Source organism: Penicillium cosmopolitanum (genome assembly GCF_028827165.1).
Source record: "Penicillium cosmopolitanum strain IBT 29677 chromosome Unknown utg000009l:1.0-9042332.0:1.0-9050551.0, whole genome shotgun sequence".
Classification (NCBI taxonomy): Eukaryota; Fungi; Ascomycota; class Eurotiomycetes; order Eurotiales; family Aspergillaceae; genus Penicillium; species Penicillium cosmopolitanum.
The window spans coordinates 1,856,076-1,875,206 of NW_026622679.1; the positions used below are offsets into that span (position 1 = coordinate 1,856,076).

The 19,131-nt window shown below is 50.0% G+C and overlaps 8 protein-coding genes across 8 annotated transcripts; 3 read left to right on the forward strand and 5 right to left on the reverse strand.

Annotated features, from left to right (window-relative positions):
- Positions 1-884: 884 nt before the first annotated feature.
- N7509_008790 (adaptor protein NBP2) lies at positions 885-2,151 on the forward strand (the record flags this gene model as incomplete). The annotated part of the gene is made up of 2 exons (XM_056633427.1): positions 885-1,850; positions 1,918-2,151. 2 exons carry the CDS (start codon positions 885-887, stop codon positions 2,149-2,151), a joined length of 1,200 nt encoding a protein of 399 aa, XP_056484047.1.
- Positions 2,152-3,334: 1,183 nt separating this feature from the next.
- On the reverse strand, positions 3,335-5,243 carry N7509_008791 (ENTH domain-containing protein; the record flags this gene model as incomplete). The annotated part of the gene is made up of 5 exons (XM_056633428.1): positions 3,335-4,636; positions 4,708-4,789; positions 4,853-4,932; positions 5,036-5,067; positions 5,162-5,243. The coding sequence occupies 5 exons, from the start codon at positions 5,241-5,243 to the stop codon at positions 3,335-3,337; spliced, it is 1,578 nt and encodes a 525-aa protein (XP_056484048.1).
- A 506-nt stretch (positions 5,244-5,749) lies between these two features.
- On the reverse strand, positions 5,750-10,999 carry N7509_008792 (putative Ras GTPase activating protein; the record flags this gene model as incomplete). The annotated part of the gene is given in 4 exon segments (XM_056633429.1): positions 5,750-6,639; positions 6,696-6,974; positions 7,029-10,756; positions 10,767-10,999. The coding sequence occupies 4 exon segments, from the start codon at positions 10,997-10,999 to the stop codon at positions 5,750-5,752; spliced, it is 5,130 nt and encodes a 1,709-aa protein (XP_056484049.1).
- Positions 10,981-11,310, forward strand: N7509_008793 (uncharacterized protein; the record flags this gene model as incomplete). Its single annotated transcript, XM_056633430.1, has 1 exon — positions 10,981-11,310. The coding sequence occupies one exon, from the start codon at positions 10,981-10,983 to the stop codon at positions 11,308-11,310; it is 330 nt and encodes a 109-aa protein (XP_056484050.1).
- Positions 11,311-12,229: 919 nt separating this feature from the next.
- Positions 12,230-12,715, forward strand: N7509_008794 (DUF952 domain-containing protein; the record flags this gene model as incomplete). The annotated part of the gene is made up of 3 exons (XM_056633431.1): positions 12,230-12,290; positions 12,334-12,521; positions 12,599-12,715. The coding sequence occupies 3 exons, from the start codon at positions 12,230-12,232 to the stop codon at positions 12,713-12,715; spliced, it is 366 nt and encodes a 121-aa protein (XP_056484051.1).
- Positions 12,716-12,863: 148 nt separating this feature from the next.
- Positions 12,864-14,096, reverse strand: N7509_008795 (oxidoreductase, short-chain dehydrogenase/reductase family; the record flags this gene model as incomplete). Its single annotated transcript, XM_056633432.1, has 7 exons — positions 12,864-12,901; positions 12,969-13,123; positions 13,185-13,328; positions 13,389-13,553; positions 13,614-13,799; positions 13,872-13,991; positions 14,038-14,096. 7 exons carry the CDS (start codon positions 14,094-14,096, stop codon positions 12,864-12,866), a joined length of 867 nt encoding a protein of 288 aa, XP_056484052.1.
- Positions 14,097-15,325: 1,229 nt separating this feature from the next.
- Positions 15,326-15,923, reverse strand: N7509_008796 (uncharacterized protein; the record flags this gene model as incomplete). Its single annotated transcript, XM_056633433.1, has 2 exons — positions 15,326-15,793; positions 15,864-15,923. The coding sequence occupies 2 exons, from the start codon at positions 15,921-15,923 to the stop codon at positions 15,326-15,328; spliced, it is 528 nt and encodes a 175-aa protein (XP_056484053.1).
- A 449-nt stretch (positions 15,924-16,372) lies between these two features.
- N7509_008797 (uncharacterized protein) lies at positions 16,373-18,842 on the reverse strand (the record flags this gene model as incomplete). Its single annotated transcript, XM_056633434.1, has 5 exons — positions 16,373-17,720; positions 17,791-17,915; positions 18,026-18,549; positions 18,650-18,665; positions 18,759-18,842. The coding sequence occupies 5 exons, from the start codon at positions 18,840-18,842 to the stop codon at positions 16,373-16,375; spliced, it is 2,097 nt and encodes a 698-aa protein (XP_056484054.1).
- Between the last annotated feature and the right edge of the window lie 289 nt (positions 18,843-19,131).

Below are 19,131 nucleotides of genomic sequence, written 5' to 3' on the forward strand. Positions count from 1 at the left end.
CGCCGGTCTCTTTCTATCCCGATATACTCTTTCTGCAAGAAACGCCACAATCCCTCCCCCCCCCCCCGCCACTTCTGCCCGCGCTTATCATCTATCCTGAGGGGATCTTGTGAGGTATGGCCCCCGATTCCCAGACGCATCCTCCCTCTAGTGGGCAAAAAAAGAGGAGAGAGCTCCCCCCTTTCCCCTGGTGCTCGACCTGCTTGTTGCGACCAACCCCTCCGATTCTCCTGCCCCTACTAGTCTGCTTGTTTGCCGCATAAGCGCCGTGCCCAGGTTGCATTCTATATCTGACAATTGCCGTGCAGTTTCTGCTATATTTAGCAGTACTTCGACCAACTGCGGGACAACGCCTGGAACTGCAACAACAGCCCTCCCTTCACCCCCCTTTCGCGCTTGACGCTGGATCTCTGATCGGATCCATCATCACTACCCCAAAAAGCTCAATACTTTGTTACATCCCTGGTCCCAAACCTCGGCCCTCCTGTCCGACCTCCATTCCCCCCCCCCTCCTCCTCGACCTTCCCCCTCCTCGCGAGGTTGCCGATTCCCGAACTCTCTCCCACGTTGGGGGATCTCACCCACATCCCATTGGATCCCTTCATACAGACAACTCGAAATCTGCCGCGACTGCGATCGATATCTCTATAGGGATCAAATCGATTTCACGCTACTACAAAATCCACGGTTGACTCGACCTTTCGCTTCCCATCGCTACATCTACAATCGCAAAGTGGGACACGGTTGGCGCGCCATCAATCGCAATGCAAAAATAGAGTTCAAGCGCGACCGATGAACACCCCACGCATCCCTTGCTAGCCTTGAACCGATCTCTCCCCCCATCTATCCACCTCGTCCAACTTGTGGACTCTGGCTGTCGCGCGATGTCGTCCCCGGCGCCTGCCAACTCCTCTGGGAGCAACCTCCAGGTCCTCCCGCCAATTCTCACCAATGAATCAGTAAAACCATCGCCAAGTGCAAAGGATCGATTGTCGACCTACTCGAATCTCTCCTTCACATCCCAGAACCGCTCACGCCCAGGCTCCCACGTGTTCCCCATCTTTCATACCAGTCTTCCCTACGCTCTGGTGCGAGACTTTGCCTACCCGCCTATCCACCCACTACATTATGGACCTCCTCCTCCTCATGCCTCGGGCGTCTCGACGCCTGCGAGCGAATACCGTCGCTTGTCAGACCCCCCAAGTTCGTGGGACACCTCGAGAGGTCCATGGTCATCGGGCCCGTGGAGCACAGAGAACAACCAGGGTCAGGGTCAGGGTCAGAGTCAGGGCCAACAACAGCAACTTCCGGCCATGTCATTCGGCGATGGACCCCCATACAGTGAGGATGAAGACCTTCACAGCCCGGTCGTCACCACCTCGCGTCAGCGTCAAAAGTCTACTAGTATCGACTCGAACGGTGACGAACAAATCACCGCAACGGAACGAGATCGCGGTACCTACGTTGGTATAAATTCCGACGGTAGTGAAACGTATTATGCGAACAACAGTGATTCAATGGAAAATGGGCCTGGCGGGGAGTATATCACATACCCTGCTAGTCAAGGACGGCATTCATACCATGCTGGTGGCCAGCAAGGATATGTCCCGGAAACTGGATTTACACCTGAGGAAGGAAATACCGGGGTTAGTCGGTATTCGAATGATTACCAATTTGCTGTTGGCTGCCCCGATGAAGAAATGCACGGCAAAGCGGTTGCGCTTTTCGATTTCACGCGCGAGCATGAGAATGAGCTTCCCCTAACAGAGGGCCAGGTGATCTACGTTTCATACCGACACGGCCAAGGCTGGCTCGTTGCGGAAGACCCAAAGACCGGAGAGAATGGACTTGTACCAGAAGAGTTCGTGCGACTGCTTCGTGATATCGAAGGGGGGGTTGACTTCTTTGAATGGGGAGCCTGGCCCAGATATTTCGGACACCAGTGCAACTCTGAGCATGGAGACAAGTGACGATAGTCATGATTCCACGCCTGTCAACACTGGCCACTCTACTCCTACGCAGAATGATAACTCTGGCACAAATGGCAACTCCCATCTGACAATTTCTGTCGACGAACCCGATTCTGTTCCCGTTCCGGGATCTAAGACATCTAGTGGGGGCAATCGTTCCAGCTTGCTAGCGAAAACCTGAAAACGCCTGGTCAGTTCTCATCTTTGGCTCCACTTAGCCAGAAGCTTGGGCCATCGAACATCTACATGGCCAGTTTCATCATGGTCTTCTAGGAGCTACATTTTGATTGAGTTTGATCCTTTATCAAGATTCTCACTCGCATCGACATGTTGGACCAAGGTACCTTGCAAGAAAATCCATTGCCTTGTCACCATTCCGCATTGCATCTTATTGATGAAAACGCAAGCCAGAAGAATGCACAGCGTTCACTCCATGCCGGCCGTTCACCCATGACCGCGTGGGAGAAATAAGTCTTGAACCAATTGCTCTCAAGGGACTGTGACTGGTCTTCTTTTGGTTCAGTTCTCCTCGTTCGCCCCCTCCACAACCCCTACCAATTCATCGAATAATGAATGACCCTCGCCCTTGATACGCTTGATATCCCATCCACGAATTACCATTTATATCCAATATAACCCTGACCGAGAACGAGGCCCAAAAGGAAAGGGACTGATATCTCCTATCCATGTCTCTAAGTTCTCCACCCCATCCCCTCCCCAACCGTCGTGTTTTTTTACAATTGCCTGCTACCTCTTCGACACCCCCTTCTTGTATTTAGCTTTCTTCAGCATAGGCGTTGTTTTGCATCAATTAGCATCAGCGTAATTCCTATTTAACTCTTTCAGATCTCCTCCTACTCTTTTAGATCAAATAGGCGTCGATACATCACTCAAGTATCCCGTGGCCTGCCTCTACAAGCGCCAATGAGGCTTTCGAATTGACAAGCTTGCCCTGCCATGGGATGCCTCAAAGCGTAGGCTTATATTCAACTGCGCGTTTCTATTTGCAGCATACCAGGTCTTTCTCGTATACCAACTGGTTATGGAGAGGAAAGGAAGAACTGAAATTGACTTCAGGACGTCGTGAAGGATATACTATACGTAAGCTAGATACGGTTTACTAACAAATCAAGATTCTCTTTTTGCAAGGAAAAAACGGAGACAAGAAGGACGTTTTCGGAACCGGAACTGCTCTACAAGAGCGGTAGATAGTCCAATAAACCAACAGCAGAGATAGAGGGGGTGCGAGGACACAATACAAAAAGGGGTAGCGTAGAGACAATGGAATTCGAAATTATGAAATCGATATGCTCCATTAAAAAACAAATGGGGAGGATGAGAAATGCCATGATGGCCGAGTAAAATCAACCGAGCAGGTCATCGAATGCAGAGCCACTCTGCTTTTGCTGGGGCTGCGAGGGTGCAGGGGAGGCGGAGTTGGAAGCTGGAGCACCCCAGATGCCAGCACTAGCCTTCTCTTTGGCCATGCTGGCCAGGTTGGGGCCCTTGTTGGCGCCGGCGTTGGACTTGGCAATACCAGCGCTGGCGCTGGCGGTAGACCAAAGAGAACCGAAGGCGTCACCGGAAGGTTTGGAGGCAGTGCCAGCTGCGGGCTTGTTGCCGGCAGCCGAGGGAGTCACACCTGAAATGGAGGGATTTGCCTGCGAGGCAAATGGCTTCGGAGAACCAGTCGCAACAGAAGTGAAGTAGTTGGGGGTAGCAGCTTGGAAGCCCGTTGGCTTCGGGGCCATGGGCTTTTGCTGGCTAGCCGTGGCCTGCAGGGGAGGGGAGGCAAAGGAGCCGCCGGTAGAAGTAGGAGTAGTGAAGCCAACTAGGCCATTGATGTTGGCGCCCTGCGAGGCAGACACTGGTTTGGGTGCAACGAATTCAGTGTTGGAGGTCGTGCTGCCGGTGGAAGCAGGAGGTGGGATCCCGAATTGGGTTGAGGTTTGCACAGGGGCTTGGGTAGCTGGTGTTGCGGACTGGAAGTCGTCGAAGTCGTCGTCGTCGATAGGTGCCGAGTCCAACATGTTCAATCCACTGCTAGCAGGCTGCTTGCCAGCCGCATTCGACGCGGGCGCAGCAGGGGCCACAGGCTCATCGTCACCGAAGTCAAACAGGTCTGCTACTGGTGCCGGCTCGGGCTTCTTGGGCTCCCGCTTCGCTGCAGGCGGGGCTTCACGACGTGGCGGGCTGACGTCTCCCTCATCATACTCATCGTACTCATCAAATCGATTGCCCCGTCGGGCACTACCGCTGCTGGGCTCTTGGAAGTCACCACCACCGGATGCGCCGCCGAATCCTCCGCCATCACCGTAGACACCTCCGCTGTAACCGCCGTATCCCATACCGCTGTCACTTCCAAATCCACCATAACGACCGGAGCTGGCGCTATTCATTCCACTGACATTCATACCACCCTCGAAACCGCTGAACTTGTTCCTGTTGCTGCGCGCCTTCTTGCGCTCGGTCCGGATCTGGTCAACGTCGCCCAGCAACTTGACCAGCTCAGAAGAGCGGTTACGCACATTGATTCCCTGATCCTTTCCATTCACATCGATAAAGTGAAATTGCCGGAGCATCCGCAGGAGGGACATGTGAGATCTCGCGTCGTCAACCACCCGCTCCGATCCATTCTTGACAAGGAATTCGAGAAGCTGGAGACTCTAGGGATCGCAAAACTGTCAGCTCCATGGTTCTCGAGTGTATATTCGTGATATCACCGTTGGCCTCGAACCTTGTAAATTTGCCGCCACTCCTCGGCGGCCTTATCGGTGAAACGTTTGTAAATCAGAGGCATGATTTCGTTGAGCAATTGACTAGGGAAAGAAATCAGAATATGCGCCAGAATATAACAAAGAGTCGAGATAGGTGCGACTGACTAGCTGTTAGTTCCATTGGCAATCTCCTGCATCAACGTTGTCGAAGCACCCCATGGCTCATTGTTTGTAGCTTCCCGGACCTGATCGGCATGAATAAGTCGCTGTTTGATGGAAGAAAAGCATCGATTTCTTGTATTTTTGGCAAAGGTATTGATGCGCGAAGGGTTTGGTGATCGTACGAACCTTGGATTCCATCTCGGTATAGTTCATGACGGCTATGGCAGAGCGGTCAGCGCAGTTTCTCGGAAATATGAAACAAAGCAGGGTCTTTCAATTGCCTGGGCAGGACTAGAAACAATGTTGACGTACCATTTTGCACCTTGCGAACACCCGCTTTCAGGTCATACAACGTAAGGTTGCTGACCTGGTCTTTGATGCTGTTCATGTCCATGACGAGGGGTGACTAGCCAGTCGGGCTTAGGCGCAACGGAAAATTGAAGAATCGCTAGGCAAGGGCAATCAAGCCTGTCGAGTAATTGATATCCAGAAAGCAAGAAGCGATCCACGCCCGCCGAGATTGAGTGTTGGGGTCGAGAGGTTGGAGGGGGAGATGCTCCCCGGGCCCGGTCTCCAGCTGGCCGATTCCACGCGCCATACGGTCACGTGCAGTGAGCCCCTGATGTATACACCAATGCCTTGGGCAGCATTTGTTGGCCACCTCGTCGTCATAGGTGAGGAATTCCAAAAAAATTACAGGGAGACTAGTGATATTATTCATATTGTATACATGTCATTTGGGTGCTCGTAAAACCGAGACGCTATCGCTATGAAGTCCAAACAAATACCTAGGTATCTGTAACAAGAGAAAAAAGACGTGAAGTGAAAAAGAGAAAAGAAATAGAAAAACGTCGCTAAAAATACCCATCCAGCTCATACTTCATAACTTGGACCCGATCTCTATTCATTATAGAATTTCTTCATGATCAAGTGCAAGAAGAGGTTGACATTGACCCGCATCTGTCCGTCGAAGAAGTCCATGAACTGGGTGTTATTGAACTGTGCCTGCAGCAGGTCATCCAGTGGAACTTGAGCATTGGCACCCGGTACCATCATGTTTCCACTACTTCCATCAATAGTGAACACACCAACTTCGTTACTGGAGATCGTCAAGTCCACTCGATCGTATTGACGTTCGTTGTAGCCCTTCCATGAAACAAGAACACCTCGATCCGCCAGGGTGCGAGCTGAATACTTGTATGATCCAAACTTGAACACCTTGCCAGATTTCTGCAACTCTCGCTGATGATCCCATTGCTTGGTGAACGGCATTAAGAATCGCTTCTTTCCTTTTTTGTTTTGCAATGTGATCATCGCTTGTTCAATGTAGTCGTTGTAGGTTTTGAGCTGCTGATCAAGGTAGACTGCCTGATCGCTAAGACGCGTGGAGGTCAGGCGCGCCCCTTCCAGCTCACGCTCTCGTTGCACTCGCCGGCGGTGTTTTGTGCGAATGTCGATTGCGATGGCGTTGAGAAGATCTTGGTAGTGATTGTGCCGACTGATCTTGCCAGCCTGCTCGAGGCGAAGAATGTTTTCGAGAGCGGTGCCTTTGAGCTCGGAGTAGCCCATCGATCCGATATCGATCAATGTACTCGCCTCAGAATAGGCCCCCCGGCGAGGACTATTCGTGTTTATTTCGTCCCGTACGAGGGTGTGCCAGCGTTCTTCATCCTCCGGGCTTGGCTGTTTGAGCATGATATCCATCAGATTGGCGCCAGTTTGGACCCGAATAATGTACAAAATACATCGTTTCGTCTCCATAAACAATGCCTTGATATTCGCTTCCGGGTCTGCGATGATAGTTAGCTAAGTGATGGAGGTAATGACAGCGGGTTGGTATTCATACCTTCAACTTGGGCTAGTTTAGGGTTTAACGTGAGATTTATCTCAGTGGTGCTGACGCCCATCAACTCGTTTTCGTTGCTCTTAACATTGCCGAGGTCTCGGATGAGTTGTTTGAGGATGTCGTCAGGATGTGGGCAGATGGGGTCAATCTCCGAGGCTACAAGCTGGTGGATCGAGAAAATATCGGACATCTTGATATACAGGGTGGGTTTGGCCTTCGCGTAAAGGTCATTGAACTCATCGATGTCAAAGTATGACTCGGCATCCTGGACGGAAATCACTGCTTTCAGTTAGCTAAATAGAAACCTGGACAGCGGGAATAGCGGCAACTTACTCTGACCCCAAATCCGACCAAGTCGCTGTATTGACTCGCCTATATAAGAGTTGAGTGGTTGTAGATAGACGTTCTCGGCTCCAAAGAGCCTTCCCGAAGCGACCTGGGCGACCACCTTGGATATCTCACTCAAATTCCTCTTTTGCTCTTGGGTCAGACCCCGGTCAACCACACTGTACTTCTCAGGTTCAAGCACCGCAGGCTGGAAATAGTTCTTCCACACCCAGTGCCCAACGGTTTGAAGAATGAATCCAGGATCCTCATTAGGGAACCGTGCAAGGAGGTTTTCATACATTTGCTGTGCAAGGTATCTGACACCAAAGGGCATGTGATATAGAAAATCTTCGAATGCAGCGAAGAATTGATCGGCGATGTCTCGGAGATCCTGCAAGTGTTGAATGAAGGTCTCGCGGGTCTCGGGATCTCGAATAGCTTCCTCGCGGGGAAGATTTGGTTCTCTTCTGCTACGCTGTCCTGTTTGAAGCTCTTCATTGTTGATTGATGAGCGATAGATCTGGATTGGGTCGCTCTCGAGGTCGAGGTCTGGGTTTTCAATGACAGATTCCCGTACAACGCGCCCCAGAACATCGCGCATAAACTTCCGATCTCGAGGTGATTTTGCGTATGAACCGAAGAGCTTATTCCAGAAGGGAGTGGAGCGCATATATTCTGGAAGGGCCGCAAAGTTTTCAATATCTTCCTTGGCGGATCGAGAGAGTAGCTTGAGAAGGTAATACTCTTCACGGCGCTTCTGGGAGTAGCCAAAGAGGCCCATCATCAAGTGCCGGACTCTTTCGTACTCCTTGTCCGAAGTATTGATCTCACGAAGTCGGCGGAAAAGGCGGGCCAGATACTGCGGCTGTGTTTGGAGAAGAAAGAAGAAGACTTGGTATTGATCCAACTTCTTTCTGGATGTCTTGTTCAAAGCCTTGAGGTCGTAAGGATCTTTTGAGGAAATTTCGGTGTTGGATAGAAGGTTTCCGATGTGACCGCCGAAATGTTTCTGGTGCTTCACGACTTCATCAAGCGTGATTTTATTCTTGACCAGCAGCGCAATCTTGATATCCAATTGGCTGATATATTGCTCCGCCATCTCATTCTGTCGCACTTGTTGGACCACCACCTTTCTCAGTCGTTCGAACTCAATCTCCTCGTCAAAGTCAAAGTCACTGTCATTGAGTAGATGCACGAAACCTTTGACTGTTCCTACAGGAGGATTTTTGCCGCTTGTCAAGCTCTTGTAAGCCTGACCCTGGATACGACCTCTGATAACACTCTGAGCCTTGATGACCTTCTCCATGTTCTCGTTGTAGTGGCGTCGTCTCTCCTGGAAACGATTTCGAATGATCATTCCCCGAATGCGAGATTGAAAATCGACGATGATTTCTTCTTGATCTTCAAGGTCCGCTAGCATATTTCCGACCTGAACACGAGCCACCATCGCTCTTGCCAGCGCCTGAAGCTGCTCAATTTCTTCTTCGCGCTCTTCTAGTCGCGTAAGAATATCGCCAACTTCAATTCGGAGTATAGCCGCGCGAGCAAGTGCTTGGAGGTTCACAATGAGAGGCTCTTGTCTTCGAAGAGCCTCGCGTTCAGCCTTCAAGCGCTGACGCTCAATCACCGCTCGTGCTCGAGACTGGAGCTCTAAGATAACTGGTTCTTCCTTCGTTAAAGCGGCTTGCTGGTCTTGTAAGGACAGCCTTAATGCATTGCCCCTAATTTGGGCTTGCAAGTCGGTGGCTGACGAAGCATGCTGCATGAGCTCCGTAGTAAGGGCTTCGTGGCTCCTTCTCGTGGCAGCTCCTCGGATCAGAGCCTGAAGTTCTGTGCAACCACCCGCCGTCTTTGAAAGATTCTGCAGGAGCTGTGACTGGTGATTTCTTGTCTTCGTGGCTCTTATAGCAGCTTGAAGCTCTGTGATTTTTGCAGTCTCATGCTGGAGAGACGACTTGACTTGTGACAAGTGCTGACGGGCAAACTGACCGCGAATCACTGCCTGCAGTGATTTGATAGCTGTACTAGCCTGCTTGACTTCTTGAGACTGTGCATTGGCTCGTTTTCGCTGCATGGCGCCACGGATGGCTGCTTGGAGGGTCGTAACATCATGTTCGGCGTGATGAGTTTGTTCATACTGGTCGGCCAGTGCCTTTCGTTGTAGTGCAGCCCGAATCGCGGCTTGGAAATTCTTGATTCCAGATTCTTCGCGTCGGATACGAGTCTGAAGCAGATTGGTTTCAGCTCGTACTTTGGACGCGCGAATCAGGCTTTGCAGCTGCAGAACTTGCTGCTCTTGGGCTTTTCGCCATTGGTTCTCCCCTTGCTGGCGGTGACGGACAATAAAGCCGCGACTGATTGCTTGAAGCTGAACTGCAAACCGACGCATGTCGAGTCGATATTGACTAATTTGCCGCGCCCAATCTCCACGCAGGCGGGACTGTAGTTCGATCAAGAGGGGCTCAAAGTCCCGAAGATCATTCATCGTATTTCCAAGCTTCAAGCGCACCATTGCGCCTCTTATCTGAGACTGGAACTCGACTATCGCACCTTCACTTTCGTGCAGCTCACGATCAATCCGCTCTTCCTCTGACTCCACAGGTTCCGGTTCCGGCTCAGGCTCAGCGCCGAAGTTTGCGGCCATACCTGCAAAGCTGGGCATGCTGACACCGGCCTTGTCAAGACCCTTCTGTGTTTTTTCGAGCTCATGATGCTCGAACTCAAGCTGCCCAACCAAGTTGCCCATGCGGAAGTCCAACATACCATTCTTGAACAACAACCATGACAATGCGTGAATACAATGAATGACCTTCGGGATGTTCTTCTTCTCGTACAAATCGATCAACTCGAATCTGAACAGCTCGGGTAATTCAATGTCATCCAGGAAGCGAAAGAATAGGGCGATGTTGTCGGAATGGCGGTATTGCAGCTTCGGGTTTCGAAAGATTCGCAGGGTCGTGTCTGGATACATGGCTTGCACCAACTCAGCGAGCGTCACGCCGTCACGCAATCCTTCCTCTAGATTAACGATTGGCGGAATTTGCTTTTGGATAACATCTTCGATCCACTGCTTAGCTTCACCGATGTGGCAGAGATACTCGTAGGCTTGTATAAATTGACGTTGCGCGTCCATCCAGTTCCCTGCTGCCCATGAAGAAGTCTTGGGCTTCTCTGGAGAAATGGCGCCACTCCTTCCAGCAACTGAGTCAGCGCGTTTCAATCTTCGTCTTCCTGATAGTCCCACGACAGAAGCTGTTCCGGAGTTGAACTGGAAATCATCGCTTTCACCGGATTGCGCGAACTTGGAGAGAGTTCTGAGATGGCGGGTAGAAGACTTCTGGAATGTTTCGAGATCGGGTGTTGATAATGCGGTAGTCAGCGGAGGTGGATGAGGACTATTTGACAAGGTCTTTTGAGGTGATGAAGGTCGAGGTGAACCCGGTGTTGGAGTGGGCGACCAATGGCGTGATGAAGGTCTGGGCGGGGGTGTTTGGGGTTCAAATGCTGCTGCTCTGTAGCGAGGCGATTCATTTTCCTTGAAATTCAAATTATGGGATTCTGGTGTGCTTGGTCGATGATCCTTCAAGAACTGAGGCTCATCGAGAGTATTGCTGCGGGAATGTCGATATGCAATGGGCTTATTCGTGGAGGGGGGAGGTTTGAGGCGCCTGCTGAAGGGGCCGCAGAGACCGGCGAATGTTTTCATATGTGGACCCAGCATTTGAGAAGCTTCCCTTTTCAGACGAATCCATTGTAGCGGGCCCAGCTTCACTCTTGCCTCGATGATGACCTAGGCTCCCCGGTATCGATGCATTCGAGGAGACTGTGCTTGTCCGGCTCGGCGCGAAGGAGCTTGACGCAACAGAGTAGGCAGACGAGTTGGTGGACGCAGTTGAACCCGTGTGTCGCAGTGAGCCTGCTGGCTGCGCGGGAATATCCGTCTGGGCGCGTCTGAACGATGGGAATTGAGTCGACATCACTAGTACCGTCGCGAAGAAAATGCGAAAACCGAAGGACGACCGTAAGACTCGAAAGACCGCATGCCTGCTTCAATGGCAGCAGTGAAGAGGTTGTCGATGCAGTTGGTGTCAGAATCCTGGTTTTCTGGGCGAAGGCGGTCGGGATGTGCGATCAAACGCGAATGCGCATTGGTAAGGGTGACACGGGTGAAACAGATCTCTGGGAGTTGAAGGAGGAGAAGGAGGGGAAAGTGTTGAGTATGGTCCACCAGAGAGAGAATCGGAAAGCCGAGCCGCGAGACCCTCCGATGATGGAATTCGTCTGTTGACAGTGGGGGGGGAGAGGGCAGGCACGGCAACAGGGCAGGTCCGACCAGGATTCCCCAGCCCAAAGCGGACGGGCCCAAAACAAATCTCCCGATTTAGATTAGTTCGATCAGGTGATGGGGCCATGGGAGATCCTCAACAAGGGTCACGTGAATGGCTTATTGTCTGACTGAACAACTCACCAATTTACAATCCAGACAAGTCTTCTGAGTTTTGATTTTGATTTTGATTATTGAGGCACAAAGAGAGAATCGTTGGATGCCCTATTATCCCATAGCGTCCCAAAAGCTAAATAAGTGCAATAGAATGGCAATTCTAGCAACCTTTGCTGGTAGGTACCTAGGCATATATTCGGCAGATCTTGGGCTGCGGTAGTCCCGTGCAACCATCACATTAGCAGCATCTCAGGGAATCACGACAGTACTACTACTAGTACTCGTTATTGTTGACTCCACCGGATATCTGATCTCAATATGACTTCAAGTTCGCGCATGTGACTGTATGTTCGTTACCAAAACCATGATCTATATAGCAATCCTGCGATAGGTACTAATAAATGGGGACACTGGGTCCGATCTGGTTCCCCACCTGAGCACTATAGATTACGCTGGGTCTGGATATCCTGCATCCATGATCCTACTCATACTAAATACTCGTAGTAAGCATCATAAATATATGAAATACACACCCAGAGTGAATCATTTCAACGCCTGGGCAGTTCAAGCTTTCCTACTTCAAAATTCCCATGGTTAAACCATAGTAGATGACCCGCTCTCCCGCTCCCGAAGTGCGTGATTCAAGCGCTGCCAGCCGACCGCTTAACCCCGCCAGAGCGAACAAACGCGACAATGACATGGACCTGTCCAAAAATCCCACCTCCCTCTCTTACCCCATCTTTCTTTCATCTCATCGCCTTTCGCCATGGCGACTCTAGATACCCAGCCTCGCTATATCTACAAGATCGTTCCGTCCTCCTCTCCGAGTACGGGAGCCCCTCCCTGAGCGGCTTCCCGTTAGCGAGCTAGATCAGAACGATGGCTTTGTGCACCTGTCGATGGCACACCAAGTCGCCAATACTCTGAACATATTTTTCAAAGAAGAGCCACTCGTGTACATCCTACGCATCGAGTATGGCACGGTGATCTCGGATATCCGCTGGGAGTCTCCCGACGGCAAAGTATGTGGTCCTCGGCCGGGCGAGGGGTTGTTTCCCGTAAGTGGCTCTTGTTTTAGTAATAACTTAGCACATTGGAAAAGGAAAAAAAAAGACACTTGCTTATTCTCAAACAGCATCTCTACAACGGGCTGAAGTTGGGTAGGGATGAGGTGGAAAGCATCGCTATCTGGCAGAACGAAGGAGGATGGGACAAAGCATTGAAGGGAGCCAAACCCTGGCTTGTGTACTGATTTTAGGATATCAATTAATTGCACTATGATTTCTTTGCCAACTATCAGACATTTTTTCTACTTCCGCAGACTCTGGACGCGCGATCGCCAAGAGGCGGGCACCGAAGGGCATGTTTCGCGTATAAAAGAAAGTGCACCACGCGCGACTTCAGTCCCCGAGCGGGTAGCAATGCAGCACCTGACCATCTATCTAAGCAGAATTGAAAACTTAGCTTCGAGTACGAGTCTGATTTTCTCGGTACTTAACACTTACAATATAGTGACGCATCAGCACTGGCCAAAAACACAAAGCACGTCGCAACCTCGCTGGGCTCCCCTGGCCGACCGAGCCCAGCACCCCGTCCCCAGCCTTCCATCTGCCTAGCATCGCGCGTATCGGCTTGTATAGGCGTATATATAGCGCCTGGGCTGTTTCCGAAGGTACCATGAGTTAATTTGATTGTCAAAACATCATGAGAGTGTAACTTACGCCACAGCGTTGACGCGTATTCCTTTCGGAATAAGATATTTTGCTAGAGATTTTGTGAAGCCGACTATTGGCCCCTTTGTAGCAGAGTAGTCTACCATAGTACCCGATCCCCGGAATGTCACGACAGAGGACGTGTTGATGATACTGATCAGGATGATTAGTAGGCAAGGGTGTAGGTATAGAATCGGGGATCTTTCAACATACGAGTCACCGCGAGACATATGGACGAGAGCAAATTTTGCCATCGCAATCATCTGAATAATGTTGCACATGAATATATCCTCTGTTCTGTCCAAGTCGATGTCTGGAAACTCCTGGGTAATATACTGTTTAGATGCATTATTCACAAGGACGTTGAGCTTGCCGAACCTGCGTCGAAAAATATCAGGCTACTTTACCGCATTTGAGAAGAGGAGAATGGGAACCCACCGTTTAACATGTTCTTCTACTGACGAATGACAGAAATCGCGATCTCTCAAGTCCTCCGGTAGGAGAAGACATTGTCTGCCGTCCTTCTCAATCATCTTTTTGGTAGCCTCGGCATCGCCTTGCTCTTTGGGCAAATAGACGAGACTGATATCTGCACCCTCTCTGGCCATAAAAACCGCAATAGATCTACCAATACCCGAACTAGGCTCTCCTATGTTATTCCAATAATGAAGCTTTTCCATGAGGGCTAATACATACTCTCCTCCAGTGACAAGAACTTTCTTATCTTCTAGCTTATTTGAGCCCGCATATTCGATAAAGGAGCCTTCGTGTTCCAACTTCGTAGATTCGCTGGAGGACGCCATCTTGCTTTCCAAACTGCAGGAGTTAGTTTGCACCAGAGTAATGATCAATCTAAGCTCACCCTGGCTTATTTTGGGTCTGTGCCGACTTAGGAACTTCGAAAGTCCCATGATGACCCATTGAAGAAGACATTGCAACAATAATTACAGCCTCTTCAATAGGAAAGTTTGATGGTGCGGAAAAGCCCAGAAGCTTTTCTGGGTATTGTGAAATAATCAACTGAGATGTTCATAGTATCACAGAAACACAGAAACATAACAATGGTTTTTGGTTGTATCATATTGTCGTCATGGTGCTGTCAAGACAATCGGGACTAGTACCGACGGCATTAGAAGGCGACCAAGCCCACCGGGAGTTTCCGCAGATGTTGAGCACTTTACCAGATATTGAAATTTGCCCTCAGGTATAATGTGCGCACTTGCGCCGGTTGACATCTAGTGGCCTGGGATAGAATAGAACCCCTCAGTAGGAGTAGTTGCATATTAATGTACCGGTTTACGAGGTGTCGAGTGGTTTCTAGGATTATAGTTCAATCCCCTTTCAGATACGAAGATATCGCTAAATGAAAAACCAACACGAATATCAGGTGCCCTCACACCGTTTTGATTACCGTATCGGCACTGGCCGCAGATTTGGAAGCCTAACCACTGGGGATTGGATCTCGACGACACCGGGCGATGAATATGGCGGTCCTGATAACGAAGTAAAAATCACAAATGTAATATGTATGGATTATCCAAGTCAATTTTTTCACATTATCGGTCTATAATATCTGTACACCGTGAGCCCTGTCGGTAGGGCTAGCATCGTAATAGAGCATTGGAAGCATATGCCTATTTGGAAAGGCACGTAAATCAAGTTTGAAATGTCAGAGTCAAATATCATCAATCTTGAATGCCCCGAGTCCTGGCTTTTTGGAATGCGTGGAGCGATAGTGGTGGAATGCACTGCCTAGTTACTTACATTGTGTGAATAGTTAGCGTGAGCTTTTGTAAATATAACGACTCGGAGACATGATGGATTCGAGACTTGAAGAACTACGTAAATCCCCTCTTAGCATTTGTGAGTCGCTCGCTACATCAATATTAGCTCTGAAATTGAGGAGAGAAGTAAAAAATACTGTTTGTTATGAAAATCAAGGACCCTGGCTATGTAAAGGCTGGATACCAAAAAAAGAAAAAAAAGAAATCACGCCTTCACTTCCTCCCTGCATGATTTTCCAGATGAATGATTTTTGAAATCCCATTCAACGCATAATTGGAGATGTGCCATAGCTTTCGAAAACATGAACCTCCGATGATTCCCATTCCACAATCCCATCAAGTGTTCCCATTCGTAGAATGTACTCCTTAAAGATCCTCCATGTCCAATCCGAGCTCGGAATAGACACCAGAAGTCTTAATCAAAGCATCCAGTGTAGCGTCAGCGTCAGAATTGGTATCTAGGTGAACTTTCTCCTCGTCCATCGATGTCTGGTTCTTCTTCGGACTGGCTCTGGCCTTCTTGCGCTTGGGCTGGGCCTCCTCGTCGCTGTCCTGGGGACTGGCTGGAGCCTTCTTCTTGGCTGATCCCTTGGCTGCTTTTACGCGAGGAACTTTAGCTGCCTTGGCGCCTTTGCCATTTTTCTGGGTAGTGACTTGAGCGCCGGAAGATTTCTCAGGGCTGTTCTCAGCTGAGGGGGCTGCATCCGTACCCAGTCGCCCACTGGCCTCAGCGTGGAGGACCTCGGCGTCCTTGCGATAAGCACGGAACTTGTGCTCCATTGTGTTGTAGTTCGCGCCCTCGCCATACATTGTGGCGATTGCGTTGTAATCAAGCTAAGCCTCACATTAGAACAATTATTATCCCGGTCGACCTTTTTCGTCTGGGATCATGACAAAAACTGACCTTCATGCCTTTATGAGCTGCGATAAGTGCGGCAATCAGCCGCGTGTCATCCACGCGCATGATGAAGAGCTGTTGAGATAGTAGTGAAAAAGGGTTGATTGTTTTTGGGTAGAGTCAGTTTGATCAGGAGAAGAATTCGGAAGAGGTTGAGTGAAGTGTAGATCAAAAACTTCTCAGTCAGTGTGAGGGTAGAATCAGAGTGGTACGTAATTCGAAGAGGTAAAGAAAACAAAGAGTGAGAGTAAAGGGTTGGGGAATGGCAAACAGCGGCGAAGAGGATTGGGTTGGATGCTTCTTGGGGACGGAAAGAGCCAAAGACAGGCAGGCAGGCAGGCACGACCGGGCGCAAGGAGTGAGCCCAGGAACAGTATTTTGATACTATTCTCCAACTTGAAGTCTTGAATTCATGTCTCCGATTTCAGAGGTCGTTATATTTACAAAATCTCACGCTAACCATCACAATCTTGGTGTGTACATACATGCATAAACTGATATCGCACAAAAAGTGCTCAGTGACAAATCTGAATCCACTGGGCAATGATTTCTTCCATATCACGAGCAATTCCCCACTGCGACGAGAGGCAGCGGAAGAGCTTTTGCATCGAGTTCAACTCGTACAGAAGATTTCGAACAGCACCACCGATAGGCGAAGGGGACATCACCTGCTCCGATTCTACAAACCGTCGAGTTTCTGAGCCCGATGGAGGTCGCATTTCGTCGTGATCGATATTGAGATCGGAGTGTGAAAGCAAGGCATCTTGCCACACAATTGTTCGAGGAAGATGGACGGTCGCTGCACCAGCAAGTGAGAAGACGACATACACTGTAGCTGCTGCAAACAGCGAGCTAGGCATGTGGATCACATGGGCACGGCCACGAGGTAATTGTTCAACAATATCTTGAATGGCAATCGCGTGAAGTACTGCACGGCGGGCGTCTTCACTATTAACCCATTTGATGAGGTCAAAGTCCGCTCGGACATCCCGGCTCCCACCAGAGACATGCTGATGAATATTATAGCGAGAGCACACATAACGAGAGAGAACCGTCGAATTAATCATGGTGTCAAGGCAAACCGTGTGCCAACGTAACAGAAGCTCCAGTCGCTCAGCAGCTGAAAAATGAATGCTCATTGATATCGTTTCATGGACCTGAGCAAGAGCTCTTCTTACATCAGAGGGTCCGGGCACACCAACAGCCAGCTCATGATCATCACAATCGGATATCAAAGACTGGAGGCCCTCAAGAACAACTCGAAGTCCAAAGGCAGAAAATGAATAGTCCAAAGGGCGGAAGTTCCCGACTGGCGGGAAGAGAGAGCGAAATATGACTTTGAATGAGGATTGGTCTAGCTTTTGCGAGTGCATGTGTGCTAGCCATTCATCCGGTGTGCTGGCATCAAAAGCAGGTTCGCTGCTGGGAAGGCCTAGGGGGTTAGAGACATGGCGAGCTGACGCACCGTCGCCGGACATCTGGGCAACGAGTCCATCGAGGACGTAGTACGCTAGTAGGGCACGCTGTTGGATCTCCCGTGCGGACCAAACCCGCCACTGATGTTCCTTCTCCGCAGGGGGAGCATCGACCGAGGGCAAGTTTTCCATAGAATATGGCTGGCTATCGTACATGCCACAGTGACGTGCCCAGAAAAAGCCCAGGGGACGGAAGACCTGGCTTGTGGTCCGGATTGCCCGATTTTTAGATAGCGCCCCGTATATTTGACCTAACAAGGCGGTGATCATGAGCTGTACCCCTTTGCAGGCATCGTATGCGCCATTGTGCGTGATAAGTGATTGCCAGGAGGTCGCCACGGCAGCATGTGCTAGCCTCCACAACGCTTCACCCTTTGCGACCGAATCACTGGGCCCCAAGATACAACGACCCGATAGCAATAGCATTCAGAAGCAAAGCATGGGTACATTCCCGAAACACAAATGTTGCACGATGCAAGATGGGGAATGTTGGAATAAATCGGACAAAGAACATGTGGAGACACTCATCAAGGAATACCGAGGTTATAGAAGTGGCTTTAACCGCAGCAGTGACACTTGAGGACTGGCGGAGGAATGATTAGTACTGGTCAAGCAAATGGACCGTCTTGATTGGGCTCGTTCGTTGGCCGATAGATTTTTTGGTCGATCTCGGGGGCGTCGTTATGAACTCACTGAACTAGTAATCATCTCCGTCACATCACGCACAGCCTGGTGACCTTCACCGGATGGGATCGTCCCCACCGAGGAGGACCGATCGTCAAACGAGCTGGGTGACCCGAAGTTCATGGTATTAATATCCTGTACGACAGGTGGAAAGGGTAGTGTTCCCAAAGGCATTTCCCATTGGTCTGTGGTGTCGGAGGACATTAAGCTCTGGAATAGGTTCTCGGAATCGGGCCAAATGAGAGCGAAGTCCAGATCCGCAGCAACATTTTGCATACTCGAAGCCTGAGCTGAATGTGATTCGTCCCACGAGTGGCTGGTAGCTGACGTCGAGGCAGGCCCTCCAGTCGATGCACTACGATTATCCCACGAGGTCATAGAGTCTAGAGATGCAGACGGAGGTACCGAAGCTAACGGCGGGCCATGTTTGGCATTCAAGTCCCGCTGATGTAATTTCTCATGACGGGTGAGAGCATCTTGTCGGGCAAAGGGACGACGACATTCCTTGCAGACATATGGTTTGGCCCCAGTATCTAAAGTACTCCGGTCAGCCGAAAAGGATTCAACTGGAATCAGCGGAAGAGAATGGTTTTTGATGAATAAAAGTTCTTCCCTGATTAAAATAGAACTTACGACATCGCTCATGTCTCTGAGAAGAGTTAGTATTGAGTGTAAAAGATGTCTTGGCGCAAAGAGCTGCCCCTCAAAATCGTGGGGATGAAGTAATAATATATGTACTCACTCGGAGATGTTCAGCCTTGGTAAATCCCTTCTGACACACGCGACAAGCCAATTTCTTGACCCCGGCCGAGGGGGATACAGTCATGATCTCCATAGATACAGAGACGTTATATCTGGGGCTGGATATTTAGAATTGGGGGAGAGTGGGAGAGTGGGAAAAGGATGTGGGAGGAAGAAGAAGAATGTGGGGAAGGCGATTGTGGGGATGTGGCACCCTTTCTGTAGGTACTCCGTACTCTTAGTTGCAACCCACTTGACCAAATGTATCTACTCTGTAGATAACGCTAGTCAAAAAATATCAAATCATTGAAAGCCAGGTCTTTCTCAGCTGACCCAATCTACTTTTGTCTGGTTGGGATTGTGGTCGTGGCTCT